General features: G+C 58.1%; 9 protein-coding genes and 1 pseudogene across 9 annotated transcripts; 4 read left to right on the top strand and 6 right to left on the bottom strand.

Annotated features, from left to right (window-relative positions):
- Positions 1 to 9: 9 nt before the first annotated feature.
- Positions 10 to 1,143, bottom strand: ACA1_177590 (uncharacterized protein; the record flags this gene model as incomplete). Its single annotated transcript, XM_004338115.1, is given in 5 exon segments — positions 10 to 96; positions 115 to 208; positions 291 to 430; positions 513 to 984; positions 1,055 to 1,143. The coding sequence occupies 5 exon segments, from the start codon at positions 1,141 to 1,143 to the stop codon at positions 10 to 12; spliced, it is 882 nt and encodes a 293-aa protein (XP_004338163.1).
- A 126-nt stretch (positions 1,144 to 1,269) lies between these two features.
- ACA1_177580 (uncharacterized protein) lies at positions 1,270 to 1,742 on the bottom strand (the record flags this gene model as incomplete). The annotated part of the gene is made up of 3 exons (XM_004338114.1): positions 1,270 to 1,398; positions 1,459 to 1,577; positions 1,640 to 1,742. 3 exons carry the CDS (start codon positions 1,740 to 1,742, stop codon positions 1,270 to 1,272), a joined length of 351 nt encoding a protein of 116 aa, XP_004338162.1.
- Positions 1,743 to 2,467: 725 nt separating this feature from the next.
- Positions 2,468 to 3,890, bottom strand: ACA1_177570 (uncharacterized protein; the record flags this gene model as incomplete). The annotated part of the gene is made up of 8 exons (XM_004338113.1): positions 2,468 to 2,591; positions 2,670 to 2,778; positions 2,838 to 2,918; positions 2,982 to 3,072; positions 3,142 to 3,297; positions 3,396 to 3,454; positions 3,556 to 3,636; positions 3,728 to 3,890. 8 exons carry the CDS (start codon positions 3,888 to 3,890, stop codon positions 2,468 to 2,470), a joined length of 864 nt encoding a protein of 287 aa, XP_004338161.1.
- A 208-nt stretch (positions 3,891 to 4,098) lies between these two features.
- Positions 4,099 to 5,369, top strand: ACA1_177560 (proteasome subunit beta type7, putative; the record flags this gene model as incomplete). The annotated part of the gene is made up of 6 exons (XM_004338112.1): positions 4,099 to 4,148; positions 4,241 to 4,322; positions 4,345 to 4,525; positions 4,638 to 4,939; positions 5,023 to 5,182; positions 5,266 to 5,369. 6 exons carry the CDS (start codon positions 4,099 to 4,101, stop codon positions 5,367 to 5,369), a joined length of 879 nt encoding a protein of 292 aa, XP_004338160.1.
- Positions 5,370 to 5,815: 446 nt separating this feature from the next.
- On the top strand, positions 5,816 to 9,391 carry ACA1_177550 (PUL domain containing protein; the record flags this gene model as incomplete). The annotated part of the gene is given in 17 exon segments (XM_004338111.1): positions 5,816 to 5,850; positions 5,876 to 5,910; positions 5,933 to 6,005; positions 6,081 to 6,245; positions 6,382 to 6,395; positions 6,414 to 6,491; positions 6,579 to 6,708; positions 6,788 to 6,930; positions 7,026 to 7,215; positions 7,294 to 7,598; positions 7,685 to 7,837; positions 7,932 to 8,116; positions 8,206 to 8,292; positions 8,376 to 8,547; positions 8,641 to 8,813; positions 8,890 to 9,002; positions 9,079 to 9,391. The coding sequence occupies 17 exon segments, from the start codon at positions 5,816 to 5,818 to the stop codon at positions 9,389 to 9,391; spliced, it is 2,364 nt and encodes a 787-aa protein (XP_004338159.1).
- A 715-nt stretch (positions 9,392 to 10,106) lies between these two features.
- ACA1_177540 (uncharacterized protein) lies at positions 10,107 to 10,514 on the top strand (the record flags this gene model as incomplete). The annotated part of the gene is made up of 1 exon (XM_004338110.1): positions 10,107 to 10,514. One exon carries the CDS (start codon positions 10,107 to 10,109, stop codon positions 10,512 to 10,514), a length of 408 nt encoding a protein of 135 aa, XP_004338158.1.
- A 188-nt stretch (positions 10,515 to 10,702) lies between these two features.
- ACA1_177530 (uncharacterized protein) lies at positions 10,703 to 13,390 on the bottom strand (the record flags this gene model as incomplete). The annotated part of the gene is made up of 12 exons (XM_004338109.1): positions 10,703 to 10,826; positions 10,894 to 10,930; positions 11,054 to 11,157; positions 11,252 to 11,352; positions 11,450 to 11,560; positions 11,675 to 11,833; positions 11,911 to 12,009; positions 12,103 to 12,174; positions 12,250 to 12,333; positions 12,413 to 12,576; positions 12,703 to 12,825; positions 12,940 to 13,390. The coding sequence occupies 12 exons, from the start codon at positions 13,388 to 13,390 to the stop codon at positions 10,703 to 10,705; spliced, it is 1,629 nt and encodes a 542-aa protein (XP_004338157.1).
- A 745-nt stretch (positions 13,391 to 14,135) lies between these two features.
- ACA1_177520 lies at positions 14,136 to 17,331 on the top strand (annotated as a pseudogene).
- An 825-nt stretch (positions 17,332 to 18,156) lies between these two features.
- ACA1_177510 (uncharacterized protein) lies at positions 18,157 to 18,696 on the bottom strand (the record flags this gene model as incomplete). The annotated part of the gene is made up of 1 exon (XM_004338108.1): positions 18,157 to 18,696. The coding sequence occupies one exon, from the start codon at positions 18,694 to 18,696 to the stop codon at positions 18,157 to 18,159; it is 540 nt and encodes a 179-aa protein (XP_004338156.1).
- A 1,271-nt stretch (positions 18,697 to 19,967) lies between these two features.
- ACA1_177500 (uncharacterized protein) lies at positions 19,968 to 23,895 on the bottom strand (the record flags this gene model as incomplete). The annotated part of the gene is made up of 10 exons (XM_004338107.1): positions 19,968 to 20,089; positions 20,194 to 20,614; positions 20,710 to 21,018; positions 21,127 to 22,410; positions 22,532 to 22,615; positions 22,735 to 23,093; positions 23,161 to 23,253; positions 23,329 to 23,386; positions 23,461 to 23,528; positions 23,610 to 23,895. The coding sequence occupies 10 exons, from the start codon at positions 23,893 to 23,895 to the stop codon at positions 19,968 to 19,970; spliced, it is 3,084 nt and encodes a 1,027-aa protein (XP_004338155.1).
- Positions 23,896 to 23,970: the final 75 nt, after the last annotated feature.

The following is a 23,970-nucleotide window of genomic DNA, read 5'->3' as shown; positions in this document are numbered from 1 at the left end:
TCACAATAGTCACTCCGTCTTGGCACACTGCAGGAAGCTGTACGACGAGTGAGTGGACATCATTGGCATTTTGGCAAAAGGCTGCTGCTCAACACTCTGCAATGACCGTCATACCTGATAGCACAACGATTTACCGCCTCCGGTGGGCATGAGGACGAAACAGTCGCGTCCGGCCATCGTGGCGTTGATGATCTCTCTTTGGTTGGGCCTAAGAGAAGGAACGTGTTAACGCGCAGCTTGTAAGTGATGAGCATCCAGCGTTGTGCACAAGACCGATCAATAGGTTATACCTAAACGTGCGATTACCGAAGAGGTTCCTGTTTGCAGCGTGAATCTTGCGCTCCCAGTCAAACTTCTGTTGCCACTCCGCAAGGTGGGCAGAGTCATCGTCGGATGCTGTGATGTACTGGTTCTCCTCCGCGCTTGGCGCCTGGTATAAGCCAAGTAGTAGAAGTGAGATCCCGCCTTCGTCTCGGAGGTGGACCTTAAAAGAGAGAGAGGAGAGCTCGAACCTCTGCTCCATCGACCGGGGCATTGTAGGTGGAGAAGTCGTCATCCACGACCTCTCCCCCATAACTGGTGCCCGCGTTGATTCGTTGCTGGTTCGATCCACGGTTGTCCATGGGTTCAGCTTCGTAGTCCTCCGAGTAGTCCGTTGTGTTCGAGTTCGAATAGTTGGCAGGATGCCCGAAGGAAGACGACGAGGAAGAAGATGAGGAAGAAGCGCTGAACTGATTCGAGCTGCCGGAGCTGTAGCCCACCGCCCTGTCATAGATCTCAAGTAGGTCGTTGTCGTCGTCCCCGTCGTACGAGGAGCGGGACGAACTGGACCCCGTGTAGGCGGTTCTGGTCGGCATTGTGCGCGGCTGTTGCGGAGAAGAGAAGGAAGGTGGTTGCGACGGTGGCGGAGGTCCGTTGCATTCTTCTTCCTCGCGCTCCTTGATGAGCGATTCGAGCTTGTTCTTCTCCAAGTCAAGCTTTTCACTGCGGACAAGTCAGAGATAAGAACCTAGGAGAGAGCAGTTGTCGCACTACCAGACACAGATCGGCGCACCTTTGCTTCTGAAGCTCAGGAATCTGTGAGAAGTCGGGCGGGCTTGACGAGATCAACGCCAAGATCTTGTCCGCTATCTCTATCTTCATTGCCTGAGTCTGGATCAGCTTATCCTTCAACTGTGCTGTCGACAGCTATACCGACACATCGCAGGTCAGTTCGATCAGCAAGGCCGCCCAAGGCAAACGCTGTAATCTCAACGAACCCTTGCGGAGTCATCTGATGCTATTGCCTTCGAGGAACTCGACGCCCGAGACGCCCTGGTTAGGGCTGGTGAAGCCGAGGTGGTAGTCGTGGCCTGTCCTTTGTGCTGGTTCACCTGTTAATGCAGCAAAGTAGAATCTCTGAGAGTAAGCACGACCTATAAACGCGCTACAAGAGACGGTCCGAAAGCTCGAGTGTACCATGGCATCGACGTCGAGGGAGCTAAGAAAGTCGTCGTCCGCGTCAAACGAGCCGTTCATGACCTTTTCGTCATCGGGCGGTACAGATGGGTCCTCGAAGTAGTGCGACTGCTGCCCCTCTGATGTCAGGAGAGTAGTGTGAGGAGCGCATACAAGTAGGGCGAGAGGATGCGTGATGTACCATCTCCTGCACGAAATGGTTCCTGCGTCAGGTCGATGACCTCCTCCTCTTCTGCTACATAGTCCTCGTAGTCAGCGGCCACATGAGCTTTCCCCTTGTCCATGAAGGAAGGCGCCGGGGAGGGACGGGTAGACGTCGTGGCGCTGCCTGCGCTGCCGCTCGAAGAGGTGGTAGAGAGCGAAGACGAGGACTTGTGAGCTTGCTGCTGCTGTGCGCCTTTCGACTGCCGTGAGAAGAAAGGAGGCGGTTGCGGCTCGAAATCATCCTCGAAATCGGCTGCAGATGATGGAAAGTAGGATTTCTGATTACTTGGTCGGCTAGGTTCTGCATATGCCTCTGGCTCAGGGCCTTGATCCCAGCTCTCGCTCATGAGCATCGCCTCGGCCGCCAGACGGGTCTCTAGATCGAGGTCGTCCTCCGTTGATATCTCCCCATTTTCGCCTGGGGCTTGAGATGCCGAAGGTGTAGGCGCGAATTGGTGGGAAGTACCACTTGGGGCAGCCGATTTGAAATCAGTGGCCCCGGCCGCTACTCGATTGCCGACCGAGTAGGAGAAGCAGGCGGCGAGAGCAGCAGCATGATTCTTGTGCAACCACTCGAGCTGCTCTTGCAGATTGTTCTTTACTGGCCCGCCTGTTCCTCCAGTTGCTTCACCCCTTCGCATCATCTTGAAAACGCAAATTTCATCCAGATGAAAGCGGCCGTTTATCATCAACGACCTTCTTGATTCTACGAATTTATTCGACACAAAATTTGGCCAAAATTTGGCGAAGCAATTGGAAAATTTAACGATCTTCGTGGAGCCCTTGAGCATCTTGCGGCCGCGACCTAGACCTGACTGGTGAGCTTGTTGTACGTTACTTGATCCTTTTCCTTGGTGGGAGTGAGCGCCACTTGATGGTTGAGGAAGTAGTTGAGGATGCCCCACATTGCGACATCGCTCAGCAGGAACCTGACCACACAGGGTATCAGCCTCTGGTCTTGCCACATTTGATGAGGCACAGAAATCGGGAAAAGTGGGGCGGAGTACCAAACAAACTCGCCCGACAGGTAAGGGCTGACGTTGGTGCAGAGCCAAGTGTTCGTGAAGATAGCAGCCACTCCGACACCACCGGCCAATCCCGCCACGCCAAGCCATCCTGTAGGCAACAAACTCAGCATCCAATTCAATCGGCCCAAGTGTGTGACCCATTCGTACCAGAGCCCTCCCAGCGGCCCATCTTGTACAGGGAATAGACTTGAGTGATGCAGTACGAGCCGCAGCCCACCATGATGATACCTGCGAGCAAGATGTTGGCACAACTCTGAACATGTAGGGAAAGTAAGGAGAAGGAGGGCGTACCCAGATAGAGGATCAGGAAGCCGTCACGAATGCTGTGCTGGAATTCATAGACCCAGGCGCAGAAGATGAGAGCGTAGCTGCCGAACATGACCTGAACCAACGCACACGGATGCGTTAGTTGGCGCTCGTTGGGGAAGAGGCAAAGGTAAGAGAGTAATACCACAAAGGAAGAGAGGGTGTTCTCCTTCATGACGCCCACATCGACAAGACCGTTGTAGAGGAAGGACAGACCGATGGACGAGGTGAGACCCACATCAATCAGGCCCACCAGGTATGACAGCAATGTCTTCTGGCTGGCCAGGAAGCAGTGCACAAACTGGTCAACCGCGATTGGACAGTTAGAATTCAAAAAGCCCGCCAGTCAGCCACGAGAAGACGGGCAAAGGGGCGCAAAGGGACCCAAAGGGGCGGTACCATGGCATCGGTCATCATGCAGGCGAACATGAGGAAGGACATCGCGTAGACCACGTGGCCTGCAAGGGACCAAAACGAGTATTACGTTGTGGCGTTAAACATTGTGTAGCACGGGATGAAAGAAACTGCAGTTCTCCTTGGAGTAGAAGAAGGGACGAACCTCTGGTGTTGGAATGCTGCGAGATGGTGCGGAACCCGTAGAGGCCCACCAGCGCGGCAAGCAGGCAAGTCGGAATCAATGCTGCAACATTACATGACACGTTAGGGAAGCACACAAGCTCGCCTTCATCAAGTAACAAGCGAAAGAAAGTCCGAAGGGTGCGAAGAGGTACAGGGGTCGGTGATGGTGAAACTATCCCCAAAGGTCCAGGCGACCGAGCACGGGTTGGAGTCGTCAACGACGAACGAAAGGCCCCCGCCGTTGTTGAGGCCGAGAGCGCCCTCCAGCTTCCTTGCCCACAGCCTAAACACCGTACTCCAGGCTGCTGTGGCCATGTTCTCGTGTTTGAGTTTTTGAGCTTTAGGTAGGAGAGTAACGTGCCGATCTGTTTATTGTTTTGTGTCGACAAAGAAACTCGACGCGAGTGAGAAACGAAGAAAGAAAATGTGTGGGCCACGACAGGGTGAGCTGGAGCGGCACCAGCAAACTCAGACGCGTGGCGAGATCACACATCGAAGATAGATACATTGAGAACGTAACATAATGGATCAGCTGCTCAATCAATCCGCTTTCAGCTACGACAACGTACAGAGGTATGTGTGGCGATTGCAGTCGTTTGAGGCAGAGTTCATTTGGGATTTCTCGAGAGATGATCAGCGTCTAAAATTTGTTGCACTCGACTTAGGAATGCCTTCTTGGAGGCCAAGGGCTACAAGGCGCCCACGACCAAGAAGACTGGCACCACCATTGCTGGCATCATGTTCAAGGTGCGCTCGCATTCGTCCCCAGATCTCTTTCGATCCCCTCACCATCTGGCTCGAAATTCAGGATGGTATCGTGCTGGGTGCTGATACGCGTGCCACTGAGGGTCCCATCGTGTGCGACAAGAACTGTGAGAAGATCCACTACATTGCGCCCAACATCTACTGCTGCGGAGCTGGCACAAGTGCCGACACCGAGAACAGCACTGGTACGCTCAAATCTGCCTCAAATCCAGTGCTCCATGCTTTATATCATCACTTTGCGAATCGTGTACATCGGGATCTGTTGCTCTCTCTTATCTTCCCATCTTGGACGCACAGCCCTTATCAGCAGCCAGCTGAAGCTCCACCGGTATGCGACCGGCAAGGAGTCGCGAGTGGCCACAACGATGACCCTCCTCAAGCGCATGCTGTGGCGCTACCAGGGCCACGTCGGCGCTGCTCTCGTGCTCGGTGGCGTGGACGCGACCGGTGCTCACCTCTACACAATCTATCCTCACGGCTCTACCGATAAGCTTCCCTACGCTACCATGGGATCCGGTTCGCTGGCCGCCATGGCCGTGTTCGAAGCCGGCTGGAGGCCAGAGATGGAGAGGGCCGAGGCCATGGAGCTCGTGCACCAGGTACGTTCTTGATTGCGCATTCGCAACGTAGAGAGCTTCCGGTCGTTCATTCTAATGGCGTCGATGTTGTTGTGTCATACCAGGCCATCCTGTCCGGTATCTTCAACGATCTGGGTTCGGGTTCCAACGTGGACTTGGTGGTGATCACCAAGGGCAAGGTCGACATTCACCGCACCTACGACCAGGCCAACCCGCGCCCCTATTCGCGTGTCAGGCCCTACGACTTCCCTCGCGGCTCCACGGGTTCGTTTGCTCACTCACACCCGTTCATCGTACCCAACTCGTGAATCGTTGATGTTGACTCTTTCCTTCGTTCGTACGTGCAGAGGTGATCTCGCATAAGGTGGTCCCGCGCATCTCTGAGTTCAAGGAGGAGGAAGAGGCCGCGGCGCAAGCGGCTGCCGCCGCCAAGGATACCATGGAAGAGTAAATAGCCGATGTCTGACTGATGAGACCACTCCTCCCCTTCAACAACTCCTTTGTTTATTTTCTTCTTCCTCTACCCCGCCACCGACAATGTGTGTCACAAAAAAAACGCATAAATGTTAACCTAACACCAACACAGCCAGCACCTTCTTCTCTTTCATCGTCTTGTTGAGCGATCTGTGTTGTGGCCCACCTCACGCTGACGTCTTGGCACGTCCGTTCGGGGAAGCACCCGCATTTATTTTAAATGAAAAATGAAAATAAAGAGCGCCTACACAGAGACAGCAATCCTCAATCATGAACACGAACGATTCAATGGACGTTGTGGTGCCACGATACGAGCTCGCTGCCGAGCTTGCAGGCCATGAAGCTGATGTACACCACGCCTCCCAAGACTAGGTGTAAAATGGGTTGGGCTCAGATTACAAATTTGCATCGCGCTCACGCGGGATGGTGCGAACCCTGACGCGGGGCACAATCGAAAGGTGCGCGGGGTATGTGCAGTGCCAGGTGTTGGGCTGGCCACGGCTTCACGCGATCGCACAGTACGCGTGTGGTCTGGCCCAGGGTGGGCCACCAGCCGCATCTTGTCAGGGCACCAGCACTACGTCTCCACCGTCATCGCCCTTCCTCCCGGCAGGTTCGCTACTTGCATCTTCTCTCTCTTCTTGATGGATGAATCAACCGGTGAGAGCTCATCTTTGTCTGGGTGCAGCTCGCAACTGGAGAAGGGAGGGCTGGCGTCGGGTGGTAACGATGGAGTAATCAACATTTGGGACCTCGACGCTCCTGCGGATCCGGTCATGACGCTGGTGGGCCACGAGAAGCCCGTCGTCGCCCTCGCCGCCGCGCCCAACGGCCTCCTCGTCTCTGGCAGCTGGTCCGCGCACCACCCTTCACACTCACTTCTCTCTTGCCCCGCTGAGCGCTAACGTGACGCCTTCATGCGGCTTGGTGTGGTGTGGTGTGGTGGTGGTGTGGTGTGGTGTGGTGGTTGTCGTCCAACTGGGAAACAGGGACTTCACAGCGCGTGTGTGGCGAGGTGCAGAATGTGTGCACGAGCTGCGCGGACACACCCAGGCTGTGTGGGCCGTGCTCGCCCTCTCTGCCACCGACGTACTCACTGGTAACGAAATTGCATGCGTGTCCCAGCAGCCACATCTGCTCGCGTCTTCGTTCCCGTGCTAACACTGTTATGGTGGCCTCATCACAGCGTCGGCCGATAAAACCATCAAGCTGTGGCGCGACGGCAAATGCATTCACACCTACGAGGGTCACTCCGACGCCGTCCGAGCCCTGCAGGCCATCGAGGGCGTCGGCTTCCTCTCCGGTTCCAACGATGGGTAACGACTGCGAACACCTCTCCTCTTCCTTCTCCTCCTACGCGATTCTTGAGACTGAGCGAATTGGTGGCTGGGCCAGGTCGTTGCGAGTGTGGACGCTGAGCGGCGAGTGCGTGGGCGAATACTACGGACACGCGTCCTTCGTGTTCGCCGTGGCGGCGGTGCCCGGAACCAACCTCATCGCCTCGGCCAGCGAGGATCACACCGTCAAGCTCTGGCACCGTACGCGTCTCTTTGTCTTTGTCGCTGCCGACTGCTCAAAACACACCCAACTTATTTATTCATTTATTTATACATTTATTTTTTCATTTGGCCAGAGGGCAAGTGCGTACAGACGTTGCAGCACCCGACGACGGTCTGGTCGGTGGCCGGGCTGGAGAATGGAGACGTCGTGACGGGCTGTGCTGACGGCATCGCCCGCGTGTGGTCTGCCCGACCCGAGGCCGCCCTCCCCGCCGATCAGCTCGCCGCCTATCAGGCCAAGGTCACCAACGTGCCCATCGCTAAGTACGCACCCTTTTCCTATGTGCCGTGCGTTGTGTGTCGCGCGCGTGTCGTGTGTGTGTGCTGCGTGTCGTCTCACAGGTCTTACTTGACCTATTCAAAAAGGGGATCGATCGGCGATCTGAATGTGGAGAAGTTGCCCGGACGAGAGGCCCTGGAGACGCCGGGGCGCACCGAGGGCGACCGGCTGATGGTGCGGAACGGGAACACGGTCGAGGTCTACTTGTGGGACTCGGCCCAGTCGCAGTGGACCAAGTTCGGCGAGGTCGTCGACGCCGCGAGCACCCCCGCCAAGTCCCTCCAGGACGGCCGCGAGTACGACTACGTGTTCGACGTCGATCTCGGGGACGGCCTGCCGGCTCGCAAGCTGGGCTACAACGCCACCGGTGCGTTCGTCACATTTCTCCTGATCTTCATTTCTTTCTTCTTTTATAATTAATACCGTATTTCTTTACACTTAAAAATTACGCAGATAACCCATGGACGGCGGCGCAGCAGTTCCTGTGGCGCGAGGAGCTGCCACAGGACTACCTGGACCAGGTGGCCAACTTCATCATCACCAACTCGACCCCGGTCACTCTCGGACAGGGCTCCGCGGGACCCACCTACCAGGACCCGTTCACCGGTACTAGTCTACCCCTCCTGCGTGTGCGTGCGGTGCGTGCGGTGACAAAACCTAATAAGGGTTTGTGGCGTGTTGTGTTATGTTTGACGGACAGGGGGCAACCGGTACGTGCCGGGCAGCTCGACGTCGACCCAGAGCGGCGCCGGACTCGATCCGTTCACGGGTGCTTCGAGCTACCGCAGCTCATCCGCCCCGGCGCCCGCGCCTCCCGCGCCCACCACACTCTCGACCACGAACGGCAGCTCGACCGCGCCTTCGCCCTACGTCCACTTCCCCAACGTACCCTTCCCTCACCCACCGCCTGTGCGCGCGTACGTAGTGTCGTCTTGGGTCGAGTCGAGTGCTCACTCGCTGGATTGTATCTGCAGCGCGCCATGGTGTACTTCGACCAGTCCAACTTCGACGGCATTTCCAAGAAGCTCAACGAGTTCTCCGCCCAACTCGCCTCCTCCGGCGTATGGATCTCCACCACTACAACTACTACTTGTGTCATGTGAACTCACCTTCGTTCTTTTTCTTCTTCTTTCTTTTGGAGCAGAGCGATCAGGCGGGCAAGGCCCTGTCGGCCGATGGGAGGGACGCGGGGCTGGTGGATTCGTTGATCCGCACGCTCAAGGACACCTCGCGCTACCACGCCACCACCTTCGCCTCCGACGAACTCCGCGTGGTGAGTAAGCTGCTCACCTGGCCCGCGCCCATGCGCTTCCCCGGTACCGCCGTCACCTCTTTCCTCAAGCTTGCGCCGAATGTGTGTCTCATGCCGCCACACGAACCACCGCCGCCGCCGCATACGCGACGCTCAGTGCTGGACTTGGTGAGGAGCATGGCGGTTCATCAGAGCGGTGCGGCCTACTTTGCCCAGCCCGCGGTGTGGAATGTGCTCGAGGGGGTCCTCCTGGAGAGCCTCAAGGACACCGCCGTGGTGCCCAACCAAATGCTCGCCCTCCGCGTGCTCGCCAACCTCTTTCACTTCACCGTACGCCCCCCCCCTCGCTAGTACCATGCGCGCGCAGATGGACTCCAATTTCCGTGCCCCCCCCCCCAATATGCAGAACACGCGAACTTTGGTCGTCGGTCGGGCAGAGGTCCTGCTCGAAGCTGCGGCCGACACCGCGCGTTCGGCCAACAAGAACGTGCGCCTGTCCCTCATCACGCTCCTCCTCAAGTACGCAGTCCAACTTTTTTGCCAGTGTATTGCCAATGACTAACCTTGATGAATGATGAATGATGATCTCCCACAGCTTTGCGGTGCACCTGCTGGGCCAGCCTCAGGGCAATGCGGCCGACGTCAAGCTGCAGGCCGTGTCGATCATTGCCGAGATGTTGGGCGCTGAGGCCGAGGACGAGGAGGTGCTGTATCGGGTGCTGGTCACGCTGGGCACCCTCGTCACCAGCGACGCCGCCACGGCGGGCCTGGCCAAGGACCTCGACATCCCCGCCAGCCTCCACCGACTCGCCTCCGCTGCGACCACCGGCCAAGCTCTCAAGTCGCGCGCCGCCGCCGCCGAGCTCTCCACCTGCCTGCAGGATGTGAGAGCACATTGTTCCAGCTAAATACGTCACATTCCATCCGACACACTGTCGGTTGAGCACCGTGCTGGTGTCGGCCTGTCTGGAGGCATGAGCTTGATAGGCGTCAGGCCACTGAGAAGTTTACAGGAATGCTGTTGGCATGCCTCACAGAACTGGGAATGTCTTGTCAGACTTGCTCCCCTGAAGTTTGCCTAGGGCATTTGGCACAAATACTATTGGCTCCACCTAGTTAAACTTGGTTCACGTAGAAGAAATTACCGGGATTGAACTTTATCCTATTGCCATTAGGTGCACAACGATAAGATACTCCCACCGGATGGCATGGTGAACCCCAAGCCATCAACTCCGACCACGTCTGGGAGATTGCCAGGAGATCTCGCCTGGAGGTTCTCATCTCGCACCAGCCCCTTCGTCCTCATTGGGCCACTGCTGCAAAAGAAACGTAGTTCACCCTTTACGGTCCAGGCCTCCTCTTGCCAAAAACACGGCAAGGCCCGATAAATCTGCCTACCGAGAGCTCTCATGACAACCGGTCAGGCCAGATCTACAGCTGACCTGGGTCGACGCGGTGCCTCCGCGGAGGGGCCGCCACCACAACTTGCGCTCCCTGCGAGTGCAGTTCACATTACTGATCGGTCACGCGCACACTACGCCTACACTAGACGACACACATTGCGAGACGATGTGGATTCGAGAAAAGAACGCAGCGCCAAGAGCGGACAGCACACAAGGGTGGATGGCGCCGAAACGAGCACCGGGCGTTACGGAGAATGTGAAGATCAGACAGGCCGTGCTGATAGACGAACTGCGCAAGCTCGAGTGGTCGCCCGCCCCGCACACCACCGCCACGGCCTCATACCTCTCGGCCCCGCCGGCGACCAGCGCGCGCTGCTCGAAACCGCCGTTGACGCCCCACCACGCCCAGCAGCGCCGATGGCACAGCAACCCTGCGGAGCAGCAGGAGCGACAACCACCCAGACGGGCGCCATGCGTAGTCAGCCCGGCAGTCGGCCGCACGAGCTACGTGGAGGAGGAGGAGGAGGACAAGAAGCGGAAGCTGCGACCAGTCGAGGCCCTTAGGGTGGTGCTCGGCCTGCGGCCACGACGGAAGAGCTTTCAGAAGTGCCTTGCTCAACAACTCTAGGAGAAGAGTCGCCTTTTTGATCAAAGAATGTACAAAAGTAGGAAAGAAAAATAGCCGCCTCTTTAGCCTGTAGCCCTTTGAGGAAACAGTGGTAGAGGAAACTGTGTTCATAATTTGTAGAAAGGAATGTTGGGAATGTATGGAGAGAAAAGGGGAAGGAAGGAGTGAGAGAATGAGGGGAAGAGAGATCAGAAGGGGTACTGGTCCTCCTCGACCGCCTTCCTGCGGGCCAGGTCCACCTCCACCTGTCGCTTGCGTCTCGCCTGGTACCCCCACACCAGCATTCCGCCCACGATCACCACCGCCAACGTGCTGCGCCCAACAGAACCGAACGGAGCGTTAGACGGAGATTGCTTGCTTTTCGTGTGGGGGGGAGTACAAAATCAGCATGGCTCGGTTGGCGGTCAGATAGATAGCTGCGGGCCTCTTCGACGGGCGAGGCGGCGTGGCTTGCGGTTATAGTGGGTTCCAATGTGGCACATATGTGAGTATATGTTATGATCATCATGAGACAAAAGAAAAAGAATGGAGTATCATACCACACTCCTTGGTCCAGGCGAACTCGATGGTGTCGTGCAGATCGGTGGCCACCATGGACAACCGCACCACGGCATTGCCGCGCTGCAGGCACTTGTACTCGACCCTGGCAATTAATTGGGAAAAGAGTTAATATTAGTTTTACATACCAGGTACAACTGTGTGGTTGCCATGAGACCAAGTTTACAAGAGGGAGGTACCTCAGCGGGGTGGGAGAAGAATCGACCCAGATCTCGGATCGGCTGTCCACGGTGCCCTGAGGCCCGACCAATCGGGCACGCAGGATAGTGCTCGGTTGGATCTGGGTGTCGAACGTGGATTGGTTGCAGTGGAACGAATCAGGTTTCAAACCAATTTAAAATGGTGTCCAATGGGAGAAGGCATGAGTCTCATTGTACCGTGAGGCGAGGAGAGGTGAACGGGGTGAAGGTCTGGGCGCTGAAGTAGAACATCGAAGTGGTTGTGTTCTGGCTCACCGTGTGTGAGTGCAATGCAGTCGTCCACTCCGGCTGCACACACGGATCATATGTTGAGTCAGACCAACACATGGCACACACATTACTAGAATTTATATAGAAATAAAAATATCGATCAATGTATACAGAATAGACTGGACAGCGTACCACGACAGCACCGTTGGTGTACACGTCCCCACCATGCGCGCTGGACGACGTGCTGATCACGAGGCCCTGATGGGTGCCCACTTGCGAGCACGACTTGCGCCACCCGAACTCCACGGGGCTGTAGGCGCCAATGGTGTACTTGACATTCACGATCACTTCCTAATGTTGGCACAGCCATTTTTACACCGGTTAATGTTACAAAATAAACAAAGTGGTGAGAAAGTAGAGCCCCGAACCTCTTCGGACAGCAACAGGCACTTGTAGGTGATGGCCAAGGCCTTGGCTCCCTTCTCGGTCAGGATGCTTCCGTACGAGGCCCCCTCGGTGCCGTGGATCTGATGTTGTAAGCCAACAATATAAATTTATACAAATAAATTGCAAAAACAGAAAAAAGAAAAGAGGACGAGGTAGAAGAAGGAATGGCGAACCTGAAGGATGTCGGGATGGGACACGGTGATAACAGGAGCGCCGTAGTCCTGCGATCCTGCGGCCCGTTCCATCTTTGGGTTGGCGGAGAGATTAAGGCGGTGAGCACCAGGAGGACAAGGTGGTCTGAGATTGGGGGGGGGCTGTACGCGAAGGTAGAAGGTGGTAGTGTGCACGCCGAACGGGATCTTCTGGTTGAAAGGAGCCAACCACTTGTCCTCCACCTTGCCATCCTGCATGTAGGAAGACAAAAAGAAAGAACAATATTAAGAAATGAGATGATAAAACAATAATGAAATATAAAGTACGTACGGTTACAACGGGGAAGCTGTCACTGTCGTCGTCGCCCAGCACGGCATCGACGAAGAAGCCCTGGCGCTGTCCGCTGCCGCACGTCTTCGTCCACGTGAAGGTCACGTTCTTGACCTCCTCCAACATGTTGAAGAAGGTGTACTCGACAGTGATCTGCGACTTGCCTGTTTGATTCACGTTTCATGGCCAACAGCACACGACACAACACGCACACATCGCACACAGCGCACACGCACATATCGTAAGTTGTGAGGAATTTGTCAACTGGTGGTGGTGAAGGGGGGAAAGACCTGCAGTCTTGCAGTAGTACTCCACGCGGAAGACGTAGAACTTGCCGGCCGGGTCCTTCTCCTCCAGACTGCCAAAGAGGCCATCGCCGTGCCCAGTCACCTTCATCACGTCGTCCTCCGTTTCTGTGCGCAACCCACGCAAACGCACCGCCGCACACGCACACACGCACACACACACACATCCACATGCTCAAACACACACTCACATGTTGTTGGTCACATAGGTTGAGGGCATACCGCGGTTGGCGAGGTAGAAGGTGGGCGGGCCGAACTGTTCGGGCTTGAGGTCGCCGGGGTCGATCGGGGGCGTGCCCGGATCGTCGAGGTCGATGACGAACGAGGTGTAGGACTCGACCACCACCTCCTGGGCCAGCTCGACGCCCTCGGCCGGAACGCCGCGCCAGGCCGGGAGCACCTCATCTTCGTCGACCACCAGCTCGGCGTCGTCGAGCGAGTCCTGGTCGAAGGCCGCCACGTCATTTTGGGGCATGCCTTCTTCATCGTATTCCGACTCGCTGTCGGCGTAGTGGAAGTCGTCATCGTCATCTCCCTCATCTGAGCTCATGAGCCAGTCGGCGTCGGACCCGATCCGATAGATGGTGAAGGCATCGACGGGAGATGATTGGGAGATGAAGATGAGGGCGACGAGGGCCAACATCGCCACAGTGAGGGACGCCAACGACTTCATTCTGCCTACGACTTGAGAAGAACAGCAAGCAGACGAGGAGAAACGGGTTCGAAGTAGAGGGATGAAAGGATGGAGTCAGCCCCTCTTGATACCTTCTTCTATTTGTCAAGGAGAAGGAAACGACGGAGGAAACGATGCGAGAAACGACAGTACACCCCACTTTTGGTAATTTCCTTATCTGGAATTTTTTTTTGGTGGAGAAAATGTGTTGGTTGCGATTGGTTCTCAAGCAAGAAGCCAGAGGCCTTTCTTATGGCTTTGTTTTTTAGTGTCAACAGTACAGAAAAGTACTGGTGCAGTTGTGTGAACGGGCAAGTAGAAGAAGTCGAAGAAAGGAAAGGGTAATGTTGGCCAGTATGTGCTGATTGGCTGAAATTAAATAAGACAAGGTCGGATTTCTCCAGGATTTCATCCACCACAAATTATGTGAGGCGCACAAAGACGAAGGAGAACGAAAACGAAAGCGTAACGTGGGTACCGAAAAGAACGAAGGAGAAGCGACACTTTACCTCGGCCCTAACCTCGAGCTTCGAAGCAGGTTGGCTTGTGCACAAGCTCATCTTTTTGATTGGGTGCGGCGCAATGCTCTGAGAGAGAAAAGGCACACCATCGACGAAGATTAGTTCCGAAATCGGGCCATCAGGACATTCATTCATTCATCGAGAACAGGCCTGAAGGTCATTCTAGAGATTGATCTACAAGACAACAAAATCTCGAGAAATCGCGGCCCTAATTTCGGAGTGAAATGAAATCGAGTGGAGGAGGGGTGGGGGAGGACAAGTCACCTGACAAGGAGCCCAAGAAGAAGGAGCGCTCGGGAGGTAGCATAAAGAAGCGGCTCTCCATAGGCTACGGCTTTTCCAGCCTCCGCAAGCGGAATCCCATCAAGGGTATACCTCCAGACTACTACTTTTATTCTTTTGATTTTTGTATGGTTTTGTTTCCTCCACTCGACTCCTCTTGGTGGTCTCATCATCTGTAATTTTTTTTCCTCATTCTTCTTCTTGTCGTGGCGCACAGGCGTGTTCGAGGAGGACGACAGGAAGAAGGTGCGCGTTACATGCTCGCGTTGTCTCCACCACACTGTAATTCGTGTTTTCTTTATTTATTTATTTATTTATTTGTCGTTGTTGGGGCAGGGCAAGTCCATCGAAATCAAGGTGGACGACGTGGGATGGAAGCAAACAAAGCACGTGGGACAGGAGGAAGCTCAACAGCTCAAGTACGCTCACCCCCAATGCGCCATTGTGCTCTGTTTCGTTTTGTGTGCGTCTGTGCGTGTGTCGTGTCTCTATCGGTGTGTGATGTGTGTGTCGACAGAGGCATATGTATCTTCATATGAATAACGCGCCATCTTCTGTTCAGGGCGCTGATGGTGCTCACGAAGCAGCTGGGCGAGGAAGACACCGACGAAATCGCCCAGCTCCTCCAGGAATGGGACGCCGACAAGGTAACCCGCAATTCATTTGTCTTTATTTACATTTCATATATATATGTATAGTTTACAAAACATCAAGTGAATTATTTGATTATAACAGTTTTTATTTACTTATTATCTCTTGGGTGTGCAGGTGCAAAAGGAGATCGAGGACAAGCGACGAATGCAGATGCAGAAGAACAGGTCCCTGCAGGTGGTGATGGAGCAGTGGGGCCGCAGCGGTCCCGAACGCGACGCGTTCCCTCTGCCCAGCGACGCCGACGGCGCCCTGTCGTTGTCTTCGCCCTCCGCCATCACCCTCCCGGTCCCCGGCCCCGCGCCAGCCACACCCATCCCACCAACACCAGGCGACAGCGCAGCCGACACCTTAACTTCGACATCCACCATTGCCACCTTAACTTCGTCAGCCGCCACATTAAATTCTTCCGCCGGCGCGCCCAATAACAACGCCGATGCGACAGCGGAACAGGACCAGCTCAAGAAGGAGGTGTCGCCGTCGTCCTCGCCGATGATGATGATGATGACGTCAGCAGCAGAAGACAACAAAAGCAGCCACTACGACGGCTACGACGGCCGCCGGCGCGGATCTTCGTTCGACGATTCGTCGCCGACCTGGTCCGTCGACGACGAGTACACGGCCGACTCGTCGGTCATCATCGAAGACGACGACGAGGACCTCATGGAGGTGCCCGAGATCGGCAGCGAGGGCAACGACAGCGAAGGCAGCGAGGGCGCCGGCGGCGGAAGATCTCCCCGCACCTCCTCCTCCTCCGCCAAGAAGAAGAAGAAGATCCGCGAGCCCAGGTACGTGTGTGTCATGCGCGTGTGCGGTGTGTGCGGTGTGTGCGGTGTGCAGTGTTTGCGATGGTGTGTTGACCATGCGCGAATGAAACGCAGGCCGCCATCGATGGTGTTCGGGAAAAAGGAGAATTTGGACCTGCGCGATTGGCAGACCTTTCTCGAGGCCGAACGGGCGCGCGCCCTGCCCTACGCCGTCAACAGCCCGCGCCGCGCCGCTTCGCCCCGCAACTCTCCGCGCAACTCGCCCGCCGGCTTCCTCATCTTTAAGCAGAAGAAGATGCTCACCACCCTCAACAGCACCAACAACAGCGGACAAGCGTCGCCGTCGAGCAAACTCGGCAGTGGCGGCCGCCACCCGACCAGACCACGCAGCGGCGGCGGCGGCGATGACGTCAGCAGCGACGTTAGAGGGGCGGCGATGTGTCGACAGAACGGCGGCGGGCGAGCGTGGAGCGACGACGAGAGCAGTTCGTATGAACAACGGCGCCCGGGCGACGGCGGACGGGGCGACATCGGCGACGAGGTGGTCGAGCTCGCCGAGATGAGCGAGGGCGAAGAGACCGAGGGCGAAACATTCTCGCATCGGCGCGACTCCACCTCCTCCGCAAGAATGTCGCCCACGCCGTCGACGTCGACACCGACCACGCCGACCAAGGCCGGCAGCCCGACCATCCCCAAGATCGTACTCACCCCGCAGATGCAGGAGCGCACGGTCAAGCTGCCGCCGCCCGCCGCCCAGTCGCCCACGTCGCCCTCGCGTAACGGCGGCGCTGACGTCAGCAGCGCGAGTAGTAGTGCCACGTCAGCAGCAACCTCAACGTCGCCCGGACGGACCAGTCGGCGGAAGGCGGCCGGAGAGCAGATTCGGCGGATTTCGCTGAGCGACTCGCAGCTGGTGTTCTTCCAGCGGTGGATGCGGGACAAGGTCAAGGACGGCAAGGTCGAGGTGCCGGCCGACGTCGAGCAGGAGATCCGCGAGCGCGAGCGCGACGCGGTGCGGCGCTACGACAAGATGGAGGCCGACGGCCTGCGCAAGGCGCTGGTCAAGCGCGACAAGGAGCTGGCGGTGCTGCGCCGCGCGGTCGAGGAGCTGAAGGGGCGCGAGGAGAAGGCGGCCGCGCGTGAGCGCGAGCTGCGCGACGAGATTCGACGCGAGCGCGAGCGTGCCGACCGGGTGCAGGCGCGCGAGAACGTGCTCAAGGAGATGATCCGCGAGAAGGTCGAAGAGAAGCGCAAGATGAAGGAGGAGCGCGAGCGCGAGCTGGAACTACGACGCGTCAGCTCGTCCGACGATCAACACCAACACCAACATCAGCATCAACCGCCGCGACGAGCGACCAAAGAAAACAAGAAAGAGAAGAAGGAGAAAGAGAAAGAGAAGGGAAAGAGCGAAAAGAAGAGAAGGGGGTCGGCGATCAAGTTTGTAAGTAAGGAGAAGGGCGAGCGCGAGCGATCATCGCGGGCTGGCGGGCGACTGGACAGCAGCGGCGAGCGAGCGCCGGAGCCGATTCAGCACGCAGCGGGCGTGGTGGGTTCGGCGGGGAGCGATGAGGTGACGTCGCTGCAGGAGCTGGTGAAGGGCGCGGGGACGTGGAGCAAGAGCCGAGGGCGCGAGGTGAAGATCTTCAAGCACCTGCGCAGCAAGAGCAGCGAGGAGGTGCCCACGGCCTACGTCGCCAAGGAGTCGCGCGAGGCGCACTGACGCCCGCCAGCTTGTGGAACAGTGAGGAACTCAAACTCAAGTTACCATCAAATGTAACAACTATGAACAATGCAACGCACCAGCACAATCGCATCTTGCCGAACTTTCAAACAAAAGGCTTCTTGCTTCGTTCTTTCTTTGTCCCATAATGGGTGGCGTATAACACGAAGGCCGCCACAACTGGTTCGGGCAGCGACTTTGGCTGCTTGAGGCTGGTGCTGAAGTCGGTGGGTTTCATCGAAACATCAAGGACGCCTCGCACTCAACCCACGACGCGACCACCACCTTTTTTTCCCTTATAGTTTGGTTTTTTCTATTTTTGTTTTGTTTCGTTTCGTTTTGTTAATTTGTTGCCTCGGATAGGCCTTTCTCAAAGCCTCCCCGAGCGGAACCACTGTAGGCCAGCTGACCTTCCAGACTTGAGGTGTCTTTGCGGTGGGGATTGAACGTTATTGCTTCCTGACAAGGTTGAGGTGCAGGAAGGGAGTGCAGGCCGGGCATTACCATTCCAGGGATGTCCTTGCGTGACCACCAGGCGACGCCAGGCGTGCATGCACAAAAACTGAGATTCATGGCTCAGCTATAGACTGGTGTGTCCAAGTATGGTAATTGCCCGCCAAGGGTTACATGACAGAAGAGCCATGGCACGTGCTGGCGAGAATTCCTGGTCATTTCGGTGGAACTTTAGTGACACGACCAATCAGCACAGGCACTTACGTGGGCGCCAAGAGGTTCGGAACAACACCAGAGATAGAGGGATAGCATGGTTGTGTATTTATCTCTATAACGACACATAAAAATCGCTCTTGGGTGAAAAATGTCTCTCTACTCGGGCCGGGCTACTGTCTTGAGGCCCGCTGATCGCTTCTCCAGTCGCACCAGCAGACGCTTGATCGGGTTGCTCGACCGCGACCTTGGCTTCTCCGTCGTTGCCGTCGTAGTTGTGGTCGTGGTCTTTGATGATGTTGTCGTGGTGGTCTTGTTCATCTTCTTCGACGTGGTGGTCGAGGCAACATCTGGTCGCGGCCGGCGAACCCAGAGGGAGTCGCTGTTGTGCTGGCGCTTCGTCTTCAGCAGCTCGGCCGCGCTCTCCGGCGACGACTTGAGCTTGGGCAGCGGGGCCGAGTAGAGCGAGGTCGAAGCGTGCGGCGAGTGGGTGGGGGTGAGGCACACTTCGATCTTGTGGAGCTCGTCGATCAGCACCGCCTGCTTGATCATCAGCTTCTGCGTCACGCCCGGTGCGCGCTTGGGGGCCATCCACGACAGGTGTGTGGTTGTTGGTGTGTTGGCCTTCGCCCCTGCGCTGCTTTTCTTGATCTGTTGCTTGAGCTCCTTCTTGCGTGCGTTCCGTGTAGTGTGCATCATGGTTGGTGTATGCGAGTGTTGTGTGTCTTTGCAGAGGCTGTGGAGCTGGAGGTGGCTGGTGGTGCGGCGATGGAGTGGAATGATGATGGACTGCTCAGAGTCCGTCCATTTAAAAACTTGGGCCAGTAGCGGCAGGCCTCGAATAGGACAAGGACATTGAAGGAGCCAAGTGACAGGAAGAGGAGTTGAAAATTTGAGGGACACTCACGCCTCCCTCTCCTTGCCCAATGGCATCTGCGGTGCGTGGACTGTGTCCCGCACTTGCGTGAGCGCGAGCAGCTTGCCCGAATGGAGGTCCCCTCCTCTCCACACTTATTCCTGCCCCCCCCCTGTCAGTATCTCCTCCTCGAAGTGATGTCTGGCCCACAAACCGTTGCGAGGTATGTACGTTACATGGCTGTGAATGCGCATACCGGATCAGTACCAAGTATGTGAAAACAGCCCCCACCCCCACCCCCCAGGTAGCAGTGCCACTGCCCGGACTCCGGCGGGAATGCTGCATTCCGCGGGGCCTCCCTTGGTCAAGCGCGGAATGCTGAGCACGCCGGTGGATCGGTCAACCTCCTCCCATTCGCCGTTCGTGTGCTCCCGTCGGGCTTCGGGTAAGCGCCAAGACCCAAGAAAAAGAGAACGAGGCCCAAGAAAGGAAGTCGAAGGTGGAACACGTCATGTTCGACGACACCAAGACGAGTGTAGAAGACGACGGCGCGTCCCCGGATGTTGCACGTGGTGCAAGCGGGGTATGTACAAGAAGAGTGGAGGGGAGATCGGTAGGGGGGTATAAACAACAAGTATGTATGTATTTACATGTCTTGCTGTTTGGTGGGCCGTGGATCTTCTCCACCACGCGCTCTGCAGCGTTGGTGGGTGGAAAAATATGGCTTTCTCCTCCCGCACTGTCACCTTCATCGCCGCGTCGTCGTTGTCGTCGGCCTCTCCATGGTCGCCCCAGCTCGGTCGGGCCAGACGCCCCACTGCGTAGAGATGTAGGACACCCCTGTTGAGCGTTGGTCGCGCCGGGATGAGGACGACGGAGAAGAGGAAGACGAGGCGCCGAGTGAGAGAGCAGAGAAGCGTGTCGCGTCGATCGAAGAGGGGAGAGGAACGCAAAACGGGCTTAAAATAGAGAGGAGAGAGAGAGAGAGAGGGAAGCGCCGGCCGCCTCCGATGATGTGTAGAAGAGGCAGAGGAGGAAGTGACTGGAGTGGAGTCAAGTAGCAGGAGTAGTGGTGGTGGAGCAGAGGTAGAGGTGGAAGTGGTGGCCGTGCCGCTTAGGAGTACTGGGGGTTCTGACCAGCACCCGAGGACTGGCCCGACTGGCCCTGGTGCGGAGGCTGGGGCTGGTAGTGGTGCGCACCGTGGTGCATGAAGCCGTACTGCTGCTGGTACTGACCTGCTGGGACAACAAGCAAGCAAGCAAGCAAGGCCGCGTGAGCCATCATCACCATCATCATCGTCACCTCGAGTAACTCTATCTCGAGACACGGGTGCACGTACCCTGCTGGCCGAACTGGGGCGAGTAGAACGAGGAGGCGGGGGAGCCCCTGGACATGTCCTGGGCCGAATAGTCGGTGATGCCGAGGCTCTTGTAGGACGAGGCGCCGACGCCGGAGAGGTCCGCGCCGCCCTGCTGCGCGTAGGCGCCCATCTGGGAGGCCTGCTGCTGCTGCTGCTGGGACTTGGAGCTGGAGCTGGAGAGGGACTGGTGCTGGTTCTTCATGCCCATGGTCGGGCTGACGTGGGCGGCCGGGGTCTCGTAGAAGGACTGGCTCGGCATGCCGTACTTGCTGTAGTCATCCTCAGCGTAGCTCGACGCGCCCAGCGACGACGAGTCGGGCGGGGAGACCGGGTAGCCACCGCCCGTCGAGGCGTAGTGCGGCGACTTGTAGTGCGTCGGCATCCGCTGCGGGTACTGGTACTGTGCGCCAACAAAAGTCAGCGTGTGTCGTGCTGCGTTCGGTGTGCGGTGGTGCGCGTGCGGCCGCGGCGGTGCGTGTGGGAGGGGGTGAGTACCTGAGTGAAGGAGGCAGCGGGGTAGGAGTAGGGGTAGTGGTAGCCGTAGACGTGGGGGTACTGCTGGGCGCCGGGGACGCCAAAGTGGTGGGGCGGCTGCACGGGCGGGGGCGACTGCGACTGGGGCTGGCCGGACGAGCCGCGCGGCGAGGGACCCGAGTCGGCGTCGCCGCTCTGCGAGCCGGCCTGCTGGGCGTACTTGCCCGAGTCGCGGTAGCTCTGCGAGCTCGACGACCCGCTGCCGTACTTGGGCTCGGGCGACACCGGGGCGCCCGAACGGTAAGCACCGGTCGGCTGGTACTCGTAGAACTGCGGTCACACTTGAGTCAGTACCAGTACGACACAAAACTTGTAGCGGCGTGTTCTGTGTGTGAGTGTGTGTGCGTGTGTACGGCCAGAGGGAGGATGACATCGCACCATCTGCTGGGTCTCGGGGGCCATGTCCATGGGGTAGGCGGGCCAGAAGGGAGCCGGGTAGGGCAGCGGCGCGGCGTTGAAGGCGCTCATGTCGTAGCCCTCGGCGGCGGGCATGGCGGCCGGGACGGCGGCAGGTGGGGCCAGACCGCGCTGGGGCAGGTGCTGCTGCTGGTACTGCTGCTGCTGATACTGATACTGCTGCTGGTAGTGCTGCTGCTGCTGCTGGTGCTGAGCCGAAGCGGCGGAGGCGGCCGCGGCCTTCTTCTCGCCGGAGCGACCGCCGGCGTTGCCGCCCTTGCGGGGCAGGTTGGGGCTCTGGTCGTTGGAGTCAAGGCTCTGGGCGGGCTCGGGCTGCTTGGGCTCCTTGGCGGCGGGGCGCGCGGACGAGGCGGTCTGGGCCGAGGGCTGCGAGACGGTGGTGGCGGCGCTCACCGACACGGGCGACGGGCGGCTGACGGGCGCAGAGGCGGCGGCCGACGCGGTCGCGGCAGTCTCCTCGCGGCGCACAGAGACGGGGCCGGACTGCTGCTTGACGGGCTCGACGGGCGTGATGGGCACCACCGTCTCCTCCTTGAGCACATTGGCGGGCGGCGCGGCGGGCGTGAGGCCAAAATTGCCAAACTGCAGCTGGAGGCTCTGCTCCTCCCTATCCGAGGGGAACAGGCCCGACGGCAGGATGACGGGCACGCTCTGGCCGATGGCGCCCAGGGCGGCGGCGGCGGCCTGCTGGGCGGCCTGCTGCGGGGCCTCCTTGGCGGTGGTGATGGATTGGGCCGACGAGGGGGTGGAGATGGGCTGCGCGGGCGAGAGCGCGCTCTGGGGCGGCGAGGCGGGCGACTTGGCGCTGGCCGAGGCCGCCTGCTGGGTCTTAGGCTGCCACTGCGAGCTGGGCGATGCCGCGGCCCTGCTGCTGCCGCTACTGCGGCCAGATCCGGAGCCCTTGGCGGCGCCGCTGCTGCCGAACGGCTGGTAGGCCTTGGTGGAGGCGCCCTGAGGGTTCGAGGGTTGCTGTGTGGTGGGCGCGGCAGCGGCGGCGGGTGTCTGTGAGGCGGTTTGTGCGGCGGCGGAGGGAGTCGAGGAGAGGAGAGGAGTCTGGAGCTGAGTCTGGATTGGCTGAGTGGCGGCAGCGGCGGGCTGCTGTGAGGAGGCGGCAGCCTGGACGGGCTGGACCGGCTGAGCGGTGATGGGACCCTTAGGCTGAATTGCCGTCACGGGCTTGAGGGCGGCCACCTGCGCTGCCGTAGGAGCGGCGGCACCCTGCTGTGGCCGTGGCTGTTGCGTGGTCTGCGATTAAGTCCAAAGGGAAAAAGATTAAGTAAAATAATTCACAGAAGCGGGTAGCGAATCTAAAAATTGAAACACAAAATCGAGTGGGCGGGATTTGGCGTCAGTGCGGACGGCGTACCTGTTGAGCAGGCTTGCTCTCGACCTGCGTGGCCTGCGGTCTGCCCTGCTGGGGCGCCGCATGCTGTTCCGATGGGGGCTTGGACTGTAGGGAAAAGAAAATCACGATTACGTAAGTGGATTTTGTTCAAGATCGTAACCGCGGAACTGTGCGACGGATGTGAAGTAGAGGGAGGCAGATGAATGAGAGGGAATTGTGCGTACCTGCTGCTGAGCAATCTGTGCGGTGGGTCCATTGGCCCGCGGGCCACTGCCGATGGGAGCTCCGACGGGAGGACGGGCTCGCTGCTGCTGCTGTGCCGTTTGCGCCGCAATACGCTGGGCAAGGGTAGGCTGCTGTCCGTTCACGCCCATCGACGCAAAGGACTGCTGGGGCTGGGGCTGGGGAGTCGCTACGAGTCCGCCATCCACCGAAGAAGGGCCGCTGGGCTGCTGAAGATGGGCTACGCCGCCATCAGCCGGCGACCGAGGCGCGGCCGCCTGCTGAGCGAGAGGCTGAGCGCCGCCCACCCTTTGCTGCTGCTGCTGCGGAACCGCTCCCCTAGGTCCAAAACCACCCGAGCCTGGCGGCGTAGAAGAGATTAATTAAACGATTAAAGTGTTGGAATGGGTGCTTTGTTGGGTGCGTACCGGGGGCGCCACCAGACGGCTTGCTGTCCGGATACCTGCCACCACGGCCAGCATCGGGTCTTCCAGCTCCGCCGGACCTCTGACCACCATTCTCTGTAGAGCGGGGGGGGGCATTCGCTTGAGTATTGAGAAGGGCAGTGCGATCTCAGCGTTGCTTCTGGAGTGTACCATGAGGGCCACGAGGACCACTCTTGTTGCGGGGGCCAGGGCTGGCCTTAGGCGTCTCCTGCTCAAAAGAAAAGGCAATCGCCAGTGAGATAAATCCTAAGGCATCACAAAAATTTGAGTAGCAAGCCGCACCTTCACGCTCTTCTCGGCCTTCTTCTTCTTTGCGGGCTGCCAATCCTCGCTGGGGTGGCCAGCCTCGCCTACAAGCAAGCGCGGAGCATCACGAATGTGAGTAGAGAGTAGTAGATCTCGCACATTTTCACTGATCGTGTCAAGCGTACCAGTGATCATCTTCTCGATGGCCACTTCGGGGCTTCCATTGCTGTCCTTGAGGATTCTGATGACGTCTTCCGTGGTCCAGCCAGGGACGACATTCTGTATCTGCCTCACCTTCTGCCTGAGCACATCATCTGCCGTCTGCTTCTTGGTCCGCTGCGGCGCGGCCGTAGTCTTTGTCTGGGTCTGCTGCGGCTTCTTCTGTGCCTGCTGGTTCTGCTTCTTCTGTTGTTGTCCGCCTTTCTGTGCATTGCCGCTGTTTTGCTTGCTTTGATTGTCCCTGGACGCCATCTTTATGGTGGTGTGAAAGGGTGGTGTGAATTGGGAGCCTGGGGTGTTGGGGGGATTGGATTCAAATCGAATGGA

Source organism: Acanthamoeba castellanii, assembly GCF_000313135.1.
Source record: "Acanthamoeba castellanii str. Neff unplaced genomic scaffold scf7180000084743, whole genome shotgun sequence".
In the NCBI taxonomy this organism is placed as follows: Eukaryota; Discosea; order Longamoebia; family Acanthamoebidae; genus Acanthamoeba; species Acanthamoeba castellanii.
Note: the sequence above shows the minus strand (reverse complement) of the source record. Positions and strands in the feature narration are given on the sequence as shown.